The sequence below is a fragment of the Bos indicus x Bos taurus genome, chromosome 9 (genome assembly GCF_003369695.1).
Source record: "Bos indicus x Bos taurus breed Angus x Brahman F1 hybrid chromosome 9, Bos_hybrid_MaternalHap_v2.0, whole genome shotgun sequence".
NCBI lineage: Eukaryota > Metazoa > Chordata > Mammalia > Artiodactyla > Bovidae > Bos > Bos indicus x Bos taurus.
This window is the reverse complement of record NC_040084.1, coordinates 42645971-42661555: the sequence shown is the minus strand read 5'-3', so window position 1 is coordinate 42661555 and position 15585 is coordinate 42645971. Positions and strand designations below refer to the sequence as shown.

The 15585-nt window shown below is 37.4% G+C and overlaps 1 protein-coding gene across 2 annotated transcripts in view; it reads left to right on the top strand.

Annotated features, from left to right (window-relative positions):
* The window catches only part of SOBP (sine oculis binding protein homolog), a 165927-nt gene that overhangs the window by 6571 nt on the left and 143771 nt on the right, over positions 1-15585 (top strand). For both annotated transcript variants that reach the window (XM_027551284.1, XM_027551283.1), the window contains exons 2-3: positions 7121-7259; positions 9328-9513. In XM_027551284.1, coding sequence (XP_027407085.1) covers positions 7121-7259; positions 9328-9513 — 325 coding nt within the window. The remainder of the gene's footprint in view (positions 1-7120; positions 7260-9327; positions 9514-15585) is intronic.

Here is a 15585-nt window from a genome sequence, read left to right as displayed (position 1 = left end):
GAACCAACTTGAATTCCCAACAGTCTGAGAGTGCTTGTTAACATTGGATGTTATATTTTTTTTTAAATTTCAGATCTAGGGGATAGATAGAGCTAGAAACTGATTTCTAATTAAGTTTAATTCCTACTTCCTACAGAAGAAATTGCGTCTCTTCTACGGCTTCCTCCCCCGAGCCCTTTGAGTTCAGTTCAGTTCAGTTGCTCAGTCATGTCCGACTCTTTGTGACCCCATGGACTGCAGCACGCCAGGCTTCCCTGTCCATCACCAACTCCTGGAGCTTACTCAAACTCACGTCCATCAAGTTGGTGATGCCATCCAACCATCTCATCCTCTGTCGTCCCCAACCCTTTAAAAATCTTAATTAGCAAGTCCAATGATGCTTAATAGAAATCTACTTTACTACTCAGTCAGAACACATGGAGGTGAAAAGGGAGATAAAATATTTTCCAGAAATAACCATCATTCTATTATTTATAACCTTAACTGGTAGAGATACTAGCATTTCTTTCCCCGCCTTGTAAATTGTTCAGGACTGGGGGTTTCCTTTTCCTTTGAAAGTATTTCTCATATGCTCCACTTTCTTCGATAATGTGTGTCAGAATGTTTTGAAGTTAAGTAATGTAACTGACAGATCCTTTTTACTGTCATTAAGACTATGAATATGACTGACATGGTTGTCTGTGAGAAGACTATGTGTTAATTTTTAATTAAAACTATTTTTTTATTTTTATAAATAATCATAGGCATGACAGAAATAGCAGAATAAGCAATACAAATAGCAAAAAAAGAAAAACAAAGGCTATAATTTTCCCACCCAGACACAATTACTGTCAACATTTTGATGTATGTCTTTCCATGTTCTTCTTTATGTATGATACATTTTTAAAAAATGGTCTTATAATGTATTAGCCTTCCTTTTTGAATTTAATATAGTGTTAACAGTTTTTCATGGCAGTAAAAATTTATCCACAGAATATTTTAGTGGCAAAATAGTATTCCGTCTTAGTAATTTTATGACTAAGCTATATTTATTTAACCAAATTCTGATTGTGTTTAGTTTATTTCTAAGAAAACAACACTGAACATGCATTGTTTTGCACATATATCCTTAGAATAGTTTATACCTAGAAATAAATAAAATTGCTGAATCAAAGGGTATGTAAATTCTTCAGCTTTTATTGCATACAGTCAAGTTACCTTTTCTAAAAAATGAATCAACTTGAATTCCTAATAGTTTGAGGATGTTCATTAACATTAGATGGTATAGTTTTTTAAACTTTCACACATTTTTTTTTTAGAATCATGTGTCCTGAATTTTGTTTCTATATTTACACATTAGAAAAATATGGAAAAATCATATTTCTATATTTACACATTCAAAAAAATATTTGTGGATGTATCCACATTTATTGATTAGCTCCTAAGTGCTGGGCATTGTGCTGGATGAGGCATAAAATGAAATAAAAAGTTTCTGCCCTCAGATAACTTACAGTGTGTTTGTGAGGGAGGATATATTTTACTAGCACTGGAAAGGGATATAGGACTTGGAGTGAAATGGAAATTATATTTGTGAGAAGAGGGAGAATGTGGCTTTCCCCTCATTTGAATGAATGATTGGGAGCTTTCCGAAAACTTTCTGCTTTCTTGGGTAGGATACCAAGTTGAAAACAAATCGACATTTGGTTATGCAAGGCCTGAGATGAAAGACATCAGTGACGCCCACCCTATATTTTAAAGTTGGATTGGTGTGTTCAAAATAAAATCATTAGTCCTCTTTGAAGACCTTGAAGTACTTTCATTTCAGAAGTATTTTGAGATTTTTGTAATTACTGTGATTTTCAAAATGACTTGAAGTCAAGTCTTTATTGTTTACCTGGTAAAATGTTCAATTAAAAACCATTTAGATTGAACTTTGACATGCATACAGTATTTCTAGTTGAGTAAGGAGAATGTCTAATGAATGTCCTGAGAATTAAATTCCAATGAAAGTAAATTTTGCCAGCGTAGAAAGAACTCAGAGGAATAAGGAAAAGTAAACTTTCCCATCTTTCTACTATTTATTATTTCCACCTTTTTTTTAATTCTAGGAAAAGATCATGCTTTCAGACTAAATGTTAGAATTTTCTTCTTTCTTTAGGAACCCTGGAGATGAGAGGGGGATCTGAAAGGGAGAGGAAGGGTATGGGGGTAAAGTATTAAAAGTGCAAAGCCATTAGAGTCAGATGTGATGTCAAAAAGTTGTCAAATGAGAAGATTAAATTTTAATTGTGAATTTAAGAACCACTATTCCAACAGTACAGATAATTAAGGAGAGTAGAGATCAATGACCAAATCAGAAAACAAGTTTACCAGAGGTAGATATGTCCTGGTTGGAAAGCTCTTTGTATGTGAAATTGACATCCTGTAATATGATTTCTTTGCAGTCCTTTGTTGGACCAAGGAAGTAGTTATTTTGGAGCTGCTGACACATTGGACTGAACAGAATTTATAGTAGAAAGAGTCCGGGCATAAGAATCAGAAGATCTATATTTTTGTTCTGACTTTACTAGGTGATCTCTCATGCCTGCCATTTACCTTCTGTATATTCCAGTTTTCTGTTGTAAAATGAGGATGTCACAGAGGTTCACCAAAAGTTTACTGTAGAAACCAAACACCTAACTTGCAGGGTTGTTGAAAGGAACAAGAGAGTTAAAGGATGTGGAAACACTGTCAAGTGCTATAAGAGTGTTAGACATTATCATTGTAATTATAGTGACCTATTTTCCAAACCCAAATTGGACCACATGGTATGAGAGAGGATTTTTGTGTCACTTCCAAGGGCGAGAGGCAGTCTGCAAAATGTGTTTTGGGTGCCAGAATATTGAAATTCTGGCACTTTTGGTGGTGTATGGGAACAATGATAAAATATTTGAGATAGTGGCTGTTCAGTGAAATTTATGGTGTGTGATCACTGTAATTATGATATTTCTTTGTGAAATGTATTTTGTTTCATGTGTAAGTAGTTCTTTGATTTCACAGAATCTTAGCGCTGGAAGGGTCTTTAAGAGACTGTACTTGAGTTTCCTGCTGTAAGTCTCCATGAGAAATTCTGGGTAAAGATTTTGGGGGAAACCAACTTTACAATTTCTATCAGTACAGTAGCTTGACCTTTTATTTGAACATCCTCACCTCAAAAATCTGTCTGCACTTAACTCTTATCACCTCAATTTTCTGGTAGAAAAACTTGAAAACCCTTATGGACCATAAACATTAAATTCACTTCTCTTAGAATATGTTATGTTTCTAGGATGGTTACTGCAAAAATCCATTTCATTTCCTTTGATTTAGCACCATAACGAGCCCATATGATGTCTAGCATCAAATTCTAAGTTTAAATTCTAAATCAAATTAAAAATTATTTATTCCTTGGGGTTCTTCAGTTTCTTAGTATAGTATAGTATATAAGACAGAGGTAATACCTATTTCTTGTAAGTTATACTACAAGAAACTTTGGTGTTTGTTTTCTCTTTTATCTTGTTCCTTTTTTTATGAAAGGTTTCAGATTTGTGGCTCAAGTCTTTACAAACCTTTTGTTTTCTGATCTTGCAATCATATATCTAAACATTAAGGTGTTTCTTTTTATTTTCAGTGATAAGAAAGGAAATGCTTGGAGTTTATTTTCACTGACATTTACAGTAACTCAAAAATCATGAAATAGATCACGTTCATATTGATTGTTCCATGAGGCCTCTGAGTTTTCAGCACAAACCATAAACTGAGTGATGCAGTTAAGGTGCCCAAATAATACAAATTGGGTATCAATAATCCAGTTGCAATTTCAGTTTTTACCCAAATGTTTGAAACTTCTGGATCCCATCCTTGGGATTGGTTCTGAAAGGCTGAAGGGATTTGCAGCTGGACTGAAACAAACAAAATCTGTATCCTTGACTGGGAAGTTGCTCCATGAATGATGCATCTGTAGCTTTTGTGTCACTTCCGAGGTTAGACACAACCAGCGAGAGGCACCCAGGATATAAATGGCCTAGAAAATTAGATATGGTGGCCAGCAGTTATCTTGTTGGCTCATTTCTCTTAGAGATTCAGGCAGACAGTATACATTACCAGTAGGATGGCTTGAACTTGGCTTTTAACACTGTTGGGAATTGTGGGGCTTTTGTTGTTGGTTTGTTTTTTAATGCAAGGTATAATCGTTATCCTTGAGGTTTCTGCTGCCAGACCCCTGCTGGAAGACCTCTGTTTGTGTACCTAGGACTGTCATTCTCCGTCAGGCACTCAGTTCAGTGCAAGAAATTGAGAGCTAGGGAAGACTGATACCTCATTCAATTAGGAATGTCTTTTGATTGAGTAGTGCAGTGTTTAGCTGAATCCTCCTCAGTGGTAGTCCAGAAGTTGCTGAGCTTATTATACATATCAATCATATCATCTTTGCACATTCATGAAAGGAATGTCTATTTAATGTGGACATGACCAGCCATCAGAGAGAATAAATGCCTCACTAAAGCTTGATATGGCTGACTGTTGGCCTTGTGGATGGTAACACTGAATCAATCTGTCTAGATTTTTAAAAAATTGCTTGTGCATTATACCATCACAGATTGACCCATTTGGAGCTCTGAGCTCAAGTGGGTACTAAAGCAAAAAGAAAAAAAGTCTAGCATCATGTAGGTGGATTGAAATGCCAGGGTTTTGTTTTTTTTTTTGTGGAGTAGTGTAATATCCTTTCTTTTTTATGCAACTCTGCTGAAATCTAAAGTGAAATTCAAAAGAACATGGAACTTGCATGTTGAGGCTGTGCGCTTGCTGGTTGAGCCTGGGTGCTTTGTTTCAGGTATAAATTATACATCCCAGAGTAATTCAGAAATGACAACTTCTAGGGAGAATGAGAAAAGATTCTTTGAGTCACAGAGTAGGTTAAAATATATAGCTTTTCTAACTCCATCTAGGGTGCTCAGGCTGTCTTGCCTGATAAAGATGCCTTAAAAAATTTAGATGCCTTAAAAAAATTAAGGTCCATCTAGTCCAGGCTATGGTTTTTCCAGTGGTCACATATGGATGTGAGAGTTGGACTATAAAGAAAGCTGAGCGCCGAAGAACGATGCTTTTGAACTGTGGTGTTGGAGAAGACTCTTGAGAGTCCCTTGGACTGCAAGGAGATCCAACATGTCCATTCTGAAGATCAGTCCTGGGTGTTCATTGGAAGGACTTATGTTGAAGCTGAAACTCCAATACTTTGGCCACCTGATGCAAAGAGCTGACTCATTGGAAAAGACCCTGATGCTGGGAGGGATTGAAGGCAGGAGGAAAAGGGGACGACAGAGGATGAGATGGTTGGATGGCATCACCGACTCGATGGACATGGGCTTGGGTGGACTCCGGGAGTTGGTAATGGACAGGGAGGCCTGGCGTGCTGCAGTTCATGGGGTTGCAAAGAGTTGGACACAACTGAGCAACTGAACTGAACTGAAAAAAATCCATTCAGCAAGCATTTATTAAGCTCTTACCCTATGGTATAGGATTCTTCCTTCTATTAATTTTTCCAGTTTTATTGAGATATAATTGACAGAAAACATTGTATAAGTTTAAGGTGTACAATGTGTTGGTTTCATACATTTATATATTGTAAAATGACTACAACCACAATATTAGCTACCATCTCTATCCTGTAACATAGTTACCTTTTTTACAGTGAAAAGACATAGAATCAACTCTCTCAGCAGCATTCAAGTGTATGATAGTGTCCTTAGCTACAATCACCGTAGTATGCACCATTCTGTACTATACCCTTTGACCAGTCTCCTCATTTCTGCCACCCCTCAGCCCCGGTAATCCCTTCTCTACTCTGCGTTTCTCAGATAGAAATACTTTAAGGCACCCGCAAGAATTAAGACCTAGCATTTGTTAAGTTCATTAAAAATAGTCACCTGGTAGTATAAGCTTTAAATTTGTTCAACTATTATTTACCCATTATTTCCACAGCTTGACATCTATACTAACAACAATAATAATACCTTACATTTATAGAGTTGTCCCTCCAAATCCACAGGGGATTGGTTTCAGGGCATCCCACCTCCACACTGGAATACCAGATTCTTCAGTACTCAAGTCCCTTGTGTGAAATGGTGTAGCATTTTCATATAACCTATGTGCATCCCTACCATATACTTTAACTCATCTCTAGATTATTTATAATACCTAATATAAATGCTAGGTAAAGAGTTGTAAGTACAATATAAGTGCTATGTAAATAGTTGCCAGCATGACAAAGTCAAGTTTTGCTTTTTGGAAATTTCTGAAAATTTTTTCCTAAATATTTTCCACAGGGGTAACTTGAATCTGTGGATAAGGAACCTGCAGATACGGAGGGCTGATTGTATATTGATTTGTAGTTCATAAAGTGTTTTCGTGTGTTATCCAAAATCTGAGCTGACTAGTAACCTCAAAGTTATTAGGTGCTTTTATGTTATTTATCAGAAGACAATCATAGTGACCTTTGATTTCATGGGGAAAGAATCCGTCACTAATGGAATTCATAAAGGAAATTATGCTTTGATGTTTAAAGACTACTGTTACAAAAGGTAAAATTAAAAAGGAAAACCCCTGTAGCCTATTCAGCTCCCTAGATGGTAGTGGTTGACAGTCAAGGAATTATTTCTTTGCTGAGATTTTGCTTTACCTGAGATCAGAGTCATGTTAAGAAACAAGGCAATTCTAATTTAAATTAATCTGAGCCACAAAATGCTCGATTGTTTTCAGTTTCAATATCTCTCCTTAGCTGTTTTCGTACTTTTACCTTTCAATATTTTCGTATTAGTTCAAGATACAGACTCTGCAGAAGGATATGCCAAAATATGACTTCCTATTCTTAAGCAAAACTGACAAATGCCTTTTTTCTTATTATCTTTAAATTGCAAATGTCTGAAGGCCTGTCATAATTGGATGTGTCATCCTGAGATTTAAATGCACGACAGTTTTCAAACGTGATTTGAAAAATGAACATGACTCTAATGAAGGAAGGGCGAGGCTGGCAGAACACAGGATGGTGCTAATAGAATTCGATGTATGCATTCTCTTTCAAATAGTTACTGGTTATATACATAAGTAGCCTATGCTTTTCTTTCAGAACTTTGCAGAAAACACCATGAATGAACTCCTTGGCTGGTATGGCTATGATAAGGTTGAATTGAAAGATGGTGAAGATATTGAATTCAGGAGCTATCCTACAGATGGAGAGAGCCGGCAGCACATTTCTGTTCTCAAAGGTAATGACATTTAATGTCCCTTTGTTCATGCAAACAAGGATTAACTATCTCAACCTGCCAGAATTGAGTTGCTCTGGGACTCATTTTGTTGATTATGCCAATAGTTGATTTAAATGTACATCCCCAGGAGTGCTTTCCCATAAGCAGAATATAAGAGCACAACGTAAAACAAAAACAGTCACAGCTTAATTTCCTTCCAGCAATGGGAGGGCTAGCTAGACAATGCTAGGGATCCTAAGCACTGCGGTCCTGCTCACAAAGGTAGAGAAAGGAACAGCGTTTGCTAACTTCTACTTTCCTAAACCCTTTGATACATCAATTGTTAAGGACTGGTGCTTTCTGTTAAGTGAAATGTTAGGTTTAAAGTTTCAGACTGCAAGAGACAATCATGGTTAATTTGGTAATTTCTCTTCTTGCCCCCCAGTTTTAGGTGAGAATTCTAAAGGAAAGCCCTACTTCTAGTTTCTGTTTGAAGTTTTCACCTTATCCCCACAGCCTTGGATAGGGTAAGAAGAAAAGTAAGAGAGTAGTAGATGATTGGATCCTATATTATTCTTTAGGAATTATCATCGAAGCCTGGCTAGAGAGTAGAAATTAGAGGCTTGGCAGAGTTGAATTAACACTGATTCTCCCAGTGGGTAGCAATGCCAGATACCCCATGAGGGAAGCCTAGAACCCTTGGTGGGTGTTGCTCTGCGTATTGAATTAACCTAAATATGGATGGAAGATTAGTTCATCAAAGAAAAGAAGAGGAATATGTGAAGAAGCTATCCATTTGGGGAACTTGAATAAAATGTGGGCTAAACTAATTGTGTGATATCATTGGCAATTTGATCTTTACTTTCATTGCATTCAAAATCTTTTGGCATATACTACCTGTTCATGCACTTTATTTCCAGTTTCTAAGATAGTGCTTTTCCTTCTTATATGCCAAGCAACGAAATGTAAATGAGCTGTCCTGCGGGCATGTGGGATTGAATGTACGTGACAAATTTTATGTTAAGCTTGCTATGAAATTGTACATATCATGTTACAGAGATAATATCCATTTCACTGTAAATGAAAAATGCAAGTCATGAGTTTATAGTCTATAAACTAATAGCTCATTTAATACTTGGTCTAGGTAATAATCTTTGCCTCTGGGGAACTTGGAGAGAATGCCATGATATGCTACTGAAGGGGAAAAGTTGTTTTCCATGGTTGAGTGTTTTATTTATTTTTTTAATGGTTCATATGTGAGGATAAAATTCACAAAGTTCATATCATTATAAGTTTTCTTTATGATCATTTTTGTTAATTTGTAAAAATTATTTTATTTATTTTTGACTGTGCTGTATCTTCATTGCTGTGTGTGGGCCTTTCTCAAGTTGCGGCCAATGCGTGGGCTCAATAGTTGTGGTTCCTGGGCTCTAGAGCACAGGCTCAATAGTTGTGGTGCATGGATTTAGTTGCTCCAAGGCATGTGGGATCTTCCTGGACTGTGGATCGAACCCGTGTCTCCTGCATTGGCAGGCGAATTCTTTACCACTGAGTTACAGGGAAGCCCCATTTTTGTTAATTTTAATGGCTATTAATGGGTTAATTTAATGAGTCTACCCTGTGAAATAACAGTTTGTGTTCTTTTTTCCTAATCATCAGCTTCATTCTCATTGGTTCTTTTGATTATATTACCACTCAACTTTATAATATATCAGGACCTGGTTACCATGGTAGGGGGGCACTTTTTAAGCTTCTCCTTTGGTAGCCAGAGAGCGATGCCTGCCATATATCACTTTGTACATGTAAAAGGTTAATTGCCTCTCACTTTTCTATGGGCTTTTACAGTGCTAAAATTCATCACTACGATACAGTAGAGATATTAGCTATCATGGTGGAGCAAATTATGAAGGAGCCCATAAGAAATTTACGGTAACATAGCTGAGAAAGGTTCAGGATTAAGTTCTGGTAAAGTGTTTAAAGAATGGCAAGAAAAAATTTTTTATTCCATAGCCATTTTACTTGAGAAAATGTGGTTGTAAGGAAAGTAAGTCTTTTCATCATATTGAATGATTTTTTTTTTCTTTTACAGAAAATTCTTTGCCAAAACCCAAATTACCTGAGGACAGTGTTATCTCACCATACAATATAAGCACAGGCTATTCAGGGCTTGCCACAGGAAATGGACTCAGTGACTCACCTGCAGGGTCGAAGGATCATGGCAATGTGCCCATTATTGTACCTTTAATTCCGCCACCTTTCATAAAGCCGCCGGCAGGTAAGTCACTACTGGGGTTTCCAGTGATAATGATTTGCAGAAAATTGTTTGAACTGCCCTCTGATAATTATTAAATGCTTAAGTTTATTTTGGAAAAGACTGTTTTAGGGACATTGCAGCTAAGACATGTGAGTGTATGTATCATTTGAAGAGCATTACTTTAGTAAGCAAATACCCCCAATCTACTACTGCTTAGGCTGTTGACCTTCAACTGGCAATAAATTTTCCTACCCCTGGCTACAAAAAAAGTTACTTTCCTTCTTTGAAATCTATTTAAAATTAAAAAGGATAAATTAATTTAAAAAGAAAGATATATACTGATTGGTCAACAAGAAAAACAGGAACCATGGTTGAGCTCTTTGGTGTGGTGCAGTGAGGACCACGTCTCCCTGGCGCGTTTCCCAAAGGAAGGGGCGATTTATAAAGCGTGTGTGGCAGGCTTGTTCCCCAGCATGCCTTTCTTCTGAATCCACTTAAGAAACAACCCAGGTTACTCATCTCATACAGAGTTGTTTCTAATTCCTGGAAAGCTTTCTTTAAGAGCTTTTTGAAAAATGGAGATTCAAATTTTACTTGGATGAAAATGTAATCAGTTCTTGTATATTTCCAGAAAATTAGATGGCAGTGTATTAAGCTAGATGGCAATAGGCTGAGCATGATGTTATATTGCAAGTTAGGTTACAGTTTTGTTCCACATGGAGAAAGAAGTTCAGTAATATTGTATCTGGCTTGTTGTAAAATGTTAGAATTTTGCTAGAATGCTTAATTGCTGTGCTGGTTATTTTTCTGTATGTTGAATTAAGCAATGATAAATAATGAATTTTGATAGCAGTACTTATAACTCACTAAAGGTAATGCTTGTATTTTTTTTTTTTTTTTTGCGGGGAGAGAAGATAGGTGTTTGGTTATATTTCCATAAACGGTGAATATGTTTGTAAGATATAAATTACTGGGCTTACATTATAGATATATTTATACCATCTTCTAAGTGTTACTAACATTTTCCTTCATGGTATGGGCACATCCTCTTACTTGACCGATTACATTTTAGCAGCAAAAGTGTCCTTTCATACTGAGGTCCTCACATATGTCATGAAAATCCATTTACATATCAAAATCACTTGTGATCGTGTTTGTCTACTAAATACTAACATAATTTTTGTTTCATGTAATGTTTGTCTTTGTAATGCCACTGTTATTCTTTGGTTGATTGTTTTATGGTGCAGAGGGACCCAAATTTATCTCCTAAAGGGTCAAAGATATATTTTGCGTAGGACAACTGGAGAGAAAATTGACTAATTTTGTAAATGTAGGATTCTTTGTTTCGATGTATGTCCAGTGGCTTCAGTGTGTGGTGATGTTGAGGAGGATACCAGTAAAATAGCCTGACTAAGTGAAAAGAACACGGGTTTCAGGTTCAGATAGATTGGGTTTGAATCTAGACTTTGTCATTTACCGGGTCTGTGAGTGTAGAGAAGCTATGTAATTTCCACCTGTATAAAATGGGGGTCGCAGTTTCACCACCTGAGATAGTTGTGGCCCTGAGACGAGAAAATGTATGTAAAGGACCAGCATAGTGCTTGCCGCATGGAAACCATTCGGTACATACCATGCCTCTTTTTCTTTTTTTTTTTTCAGACCTTATTCTGCCCTAGAGTTATCATGCACATAATTTGTGCATAAAAAGGTGTGCATCCAAATGCAAATTCCCCTCTAAGGTTTATTTGAGCAAAGCAAACAGCTCTAGAAATTAGCATAGCTGAGGCTAACATGAGTTTGGCATGCCAAAAAACCTGCCCTGGAGTTTCCTGCTGAGCCAGCCACGTGGAATTCAAGCACACAGCTCCTTTTTAACTCTAATTCCACATCAGATCAGGAAATAAATATGCAAAGGATAGAGGCCAAAAATTGAGCCTTGGAAGTCTTAGATGTAAAAACTCTGAGGAATTAAAAGCCAGAGTAACTGAACACCAGTGGTTTTGTGCTGTCTTCCATGGAATTCTGGGACACTCATCTGTTGAAAACAGAATATAGGGGAGGACATGTTTAATTTTCTGTATCTGCTCTAAACCTTGACCCAATCCTACTCCAGGGTTCCATATGACAAGACAAAGGTACACAAAGTTCTCTGCTTTCAAGGAGCTTACTCTATTATTCCCTAAGCAGAAACTTAGAGGAGAGATGAGTTTTGACTTATGTTATCTAGTGCAGGGGTCAGAAAGCTTTGTCAATGGCCAGATAGTATTTAAGGCTTTGGAGCTATACTGTCCTGTCACAGCTACTGAACTCTGCTGTGGCAGCAGAAGAGCAGCCATAGATAAACAGGCCATAAACAAATGAGCCTGGTTGTGTTCTAATAAATCTTTATTTACAAAAAGAGCAGCAAACAGGGTTTGGCTCAGGGAAAACAGTTTGCTGACCTTGCGTTGGGGTAAGATTGGCAAAAGTCTCATGATAACAGGAAGGTGAATAGAGTTTCTAGGAGTCGGGCTGTGAGCTTTGTCAAAGTGCTGTCTGTTACATCATAAGGAAGGGACAGTGACAGGTTAGGAAAACAGCAGGGTTTTCAGGGAATGTGGTGAGCTCTGTCACATAATAGTAGTCCACCAGGGTCTGTTGAATAAATGAATGAATGACATATTCAAATTCCTGTTGCACATATATAAGATAGTACAGGCTACTTTGTTGTTCACTGAGAAAGTGCGAGGATCTTGTTTGAGTTAGTCTCAAGCTTTTTGACCATGACCATAGCCTTTGTGACAGTGGTTTGAGTACTTATCCATAGATAAGTGTAAAGTTCACCAATTATCCAAAAAGTTCACCAATTATCCTATCTAGTTAATTATTTCAGTTCTTCCTTTTGTTAAAACTTTTACCAGAGTTATTATTCAAGATAAGTTGAGGGACACTCACTGTCAATTTTCTCGCCATATATAGGTTAATGTGGCATTTCTGAGGGAAACTAATCATACAATGGCTGAAAGAAAGTGGCCCCTTGATAATCAGGCCCTGAATAATTTAGAGTTGACTGTATCATGCAAGTGTCCACCTCTCAGGATAGGGAAGATGAGCACTGTATGTGTACTCTGGATTCCTGGAAAGAAAATAACAATCAGTGTTCAAATTATTCCTGTTATACTGTAAACTAGCCATGTGAAAATGCTCACAATACCTTATGTTCATAGTAAATCCTGTAGTTATGAAACTCATTCAAATTTATTATTTTATTTACTTTGATCTTAATAATAACCCCGGGAAATAGCATTTGAGATATCATTAAGTAAAGAAATGAAGCTCAGATAGTTAAATGGCTTTCTCAAGGTCAGGTGGCTTCCAAGTACTTGAGTCAAGACTAGTACTAAAGTCTTCTGATTCCTAATCCAATATTCTTTTTAATATAAAGTTGCCATTTCAGCATATTTATATTGAATTTCCCTAGACTGTATCAGAATAGGAATACTTGTTAATATGCTACTTCAGATTCCTTAATGACAGGGGATACAACTTGTTTCTGCAGAAGGTTATTTTTTTCAAGCCCACATCTTTTAGGAGACTTGATAAGTTCTCTAGCTCTAAGCATCTGTGGTTCTGTGAGCCTGGGTGACCTAGTAATAGCAGTAAAACCCCAGCTTGGTTTTAAAGTCTTGCCATCATGAGGCAAGACTTCTGCTCCGAGGTACCAGAAGGCTACATCTGGTCAGGCACTAGCTCCAGAGAGTGTTTCATGTGCTCAGGCAGGCTCACCACTGGATCTCATCCACGTTTGGCAGCCAGTGGGCCCAGTGGAATTCTCGTGATCGGGAACACGGTGATACCACACTCGCTTGGATTTCCACTCTGCTTTTGCACAGCTGCAGACAGAAGTGTGGGGGTAGGTTATTTCTGGGCCTCGGGGACTGCTTTTCTGTTCCTGCACCCCTTTTCTTCTGAGGAGGGGAACTCCTCATGCCTTGGTGATTACCACAAGCTTTGACCTCGCTTTGGCTGCATGTTTCCATCCAATTTCAACCAATCCCCGAGGCTAAGCTGCCCTTCCTCCCTCGGAGACAGAATCTGGCCCTTGGTGTAGGGTTTGTGACATCACGGTCGTTGCTGTGGTAATAGACTTGTTATAAACACAGAATAATAGCTCTGCTTTTACTTTTTTTTCCCCCCTCCAAACAAATGAAGGGAATCACCATGACCCTTAAATAAAAATCACAAACTTTTCTGCAGTGGACAGAGTAAGGTTTTGCCATACAGAGTAGCCATTTAAAAAAACAACTGTAAGAATATAGTTATAAGAATAATATTAGAAAATAATAGAAAGTATTGGCCAACTCTTTTTATGCAAACATTCCTTTATCCTTTAAGTTAGAATGAATATGAAAACCTCCTTCTTTGCTAATTTAAAAAACCAGAGTGTAAGCATAGTCTGAAGTGACAGAATATATATCAGCAAGAGTTTTGAAAGATAACTCAGGTTAATTACATTGTAACCTTGCTGTAAATCTTCTCATATTAGAGATTTTTAATATGGGTTCAACCCTTTGGGACTTCATTCAGAGAGGGTTGTACCACTAAAGGACTTTCGGCATGGATTATAAGAGCTGTACAATAGTGAGTCTCTATCAAAATACTTATGTCTGCTCTGCTCCCTACAAGTTTGACTGCTGAAGCAAAGCCATTCAAAATGTATTTTAAATTCAGTAATTTTTTACAAAGACGTTATATTGGTCTTTATTGCTTTACATATGTAATAGCACTCAGTTCCATTGACCAGGTAGCTCAGATGGTAAAGAATATGCCTGCAATGCAGGAGACCTGGGTTCAATCCCTGGGTTAGGAAGATCCCCTGGAGAGGGGAGTGGCTACTTACTCCAATATTCTTGCCTGGAGAATACCATGGACAGAGGACCCTGGCGTACTATACAGTACATGGGGTCACAAAAAGTTGGACACAACTGAGCAACACTTCCACTTCCATTTACATTGACTAGACATCAACCCTCTGCAGTAGTTGGGCAAGGTTAGGTCTCCCCACCTTGCCTACTCCTGGTTAAAGTAACCAGCTGGAACTTGAACCAAGATTTTTTTATCTCTTATTCTTAGACTTGTCCCAAGAACAACATTTTGTTCCCAAGACTTAAAAATATCAGTGAAACGATTAGTATGATTTGTTTTGCTGATGAGGTAGCAGAGACTTTGCTAGTGAAAGTTTCACTGAGCCCGGCTGCAGAAAACACTGTGTATCTAGGAAACAGCATTTTAGATCTGAGTCTTTTGACAGGTTTTTCTGGAGGCTTATAACTTGCCGGTTACAAGTCCAGAATCCCTCTAGATCTCTGAATACCTTAAAAATAAAATGAACGTGAAAAAAGGATGCATTTATATGGCAGTTTTGAATAACATGTCTTTTACCTTCAATGGTAAGTGCCCATATTCTTATTCCAGTATGTCCCCATGTGTGAGCTGAGACATAGGGCCCATCCACACGGCGCTTGCAGGTTTATGTGGGGGGCTTGAGATTAAGCTCCTAAGACCAGTTTGGTTTCCTTTGTGCAGAAGCATCTTGCCTTTCTTGGAAAACAATGACCATTTCCTGTCTTCCAGGATGGTTTGCTTTCAGTGAGCTTTCCACATTTATGTTCAGTCATAGTCATGGAAATGTATTTTTTCAGGCAAATCTTGAAATTCTTTAGGGGTTATAAGAACTGGGCTCTAAGGAACCATTAGCTTAACGGAGAATATGGAAACATTCACGTGATCTGCTAAGCTCTATGTATATAGCTGAGTAACCCACAGTTAATAAGCATGTTACTTTTTGGCTCTTGTAATTCTTACATGGAGCTGTACTTGCAGGGAAGTGGGAATCAGAATGTGGTTTGCATTATGATCATTATTTATTTTATCTGTTATTCAATATTCTTGGGGCTTGCATATGAATGCTGTATTCCAAATACCCATTGAGAAAACAGGATTTAATACAAATTGCTTTGCCATTTATTTCTTTGTCCAAATTTTAAAATATGATTATTAAATAAAATTACCTATGGTTAATGGGATTTGGATGGGTTACTATTTATGTAGCAG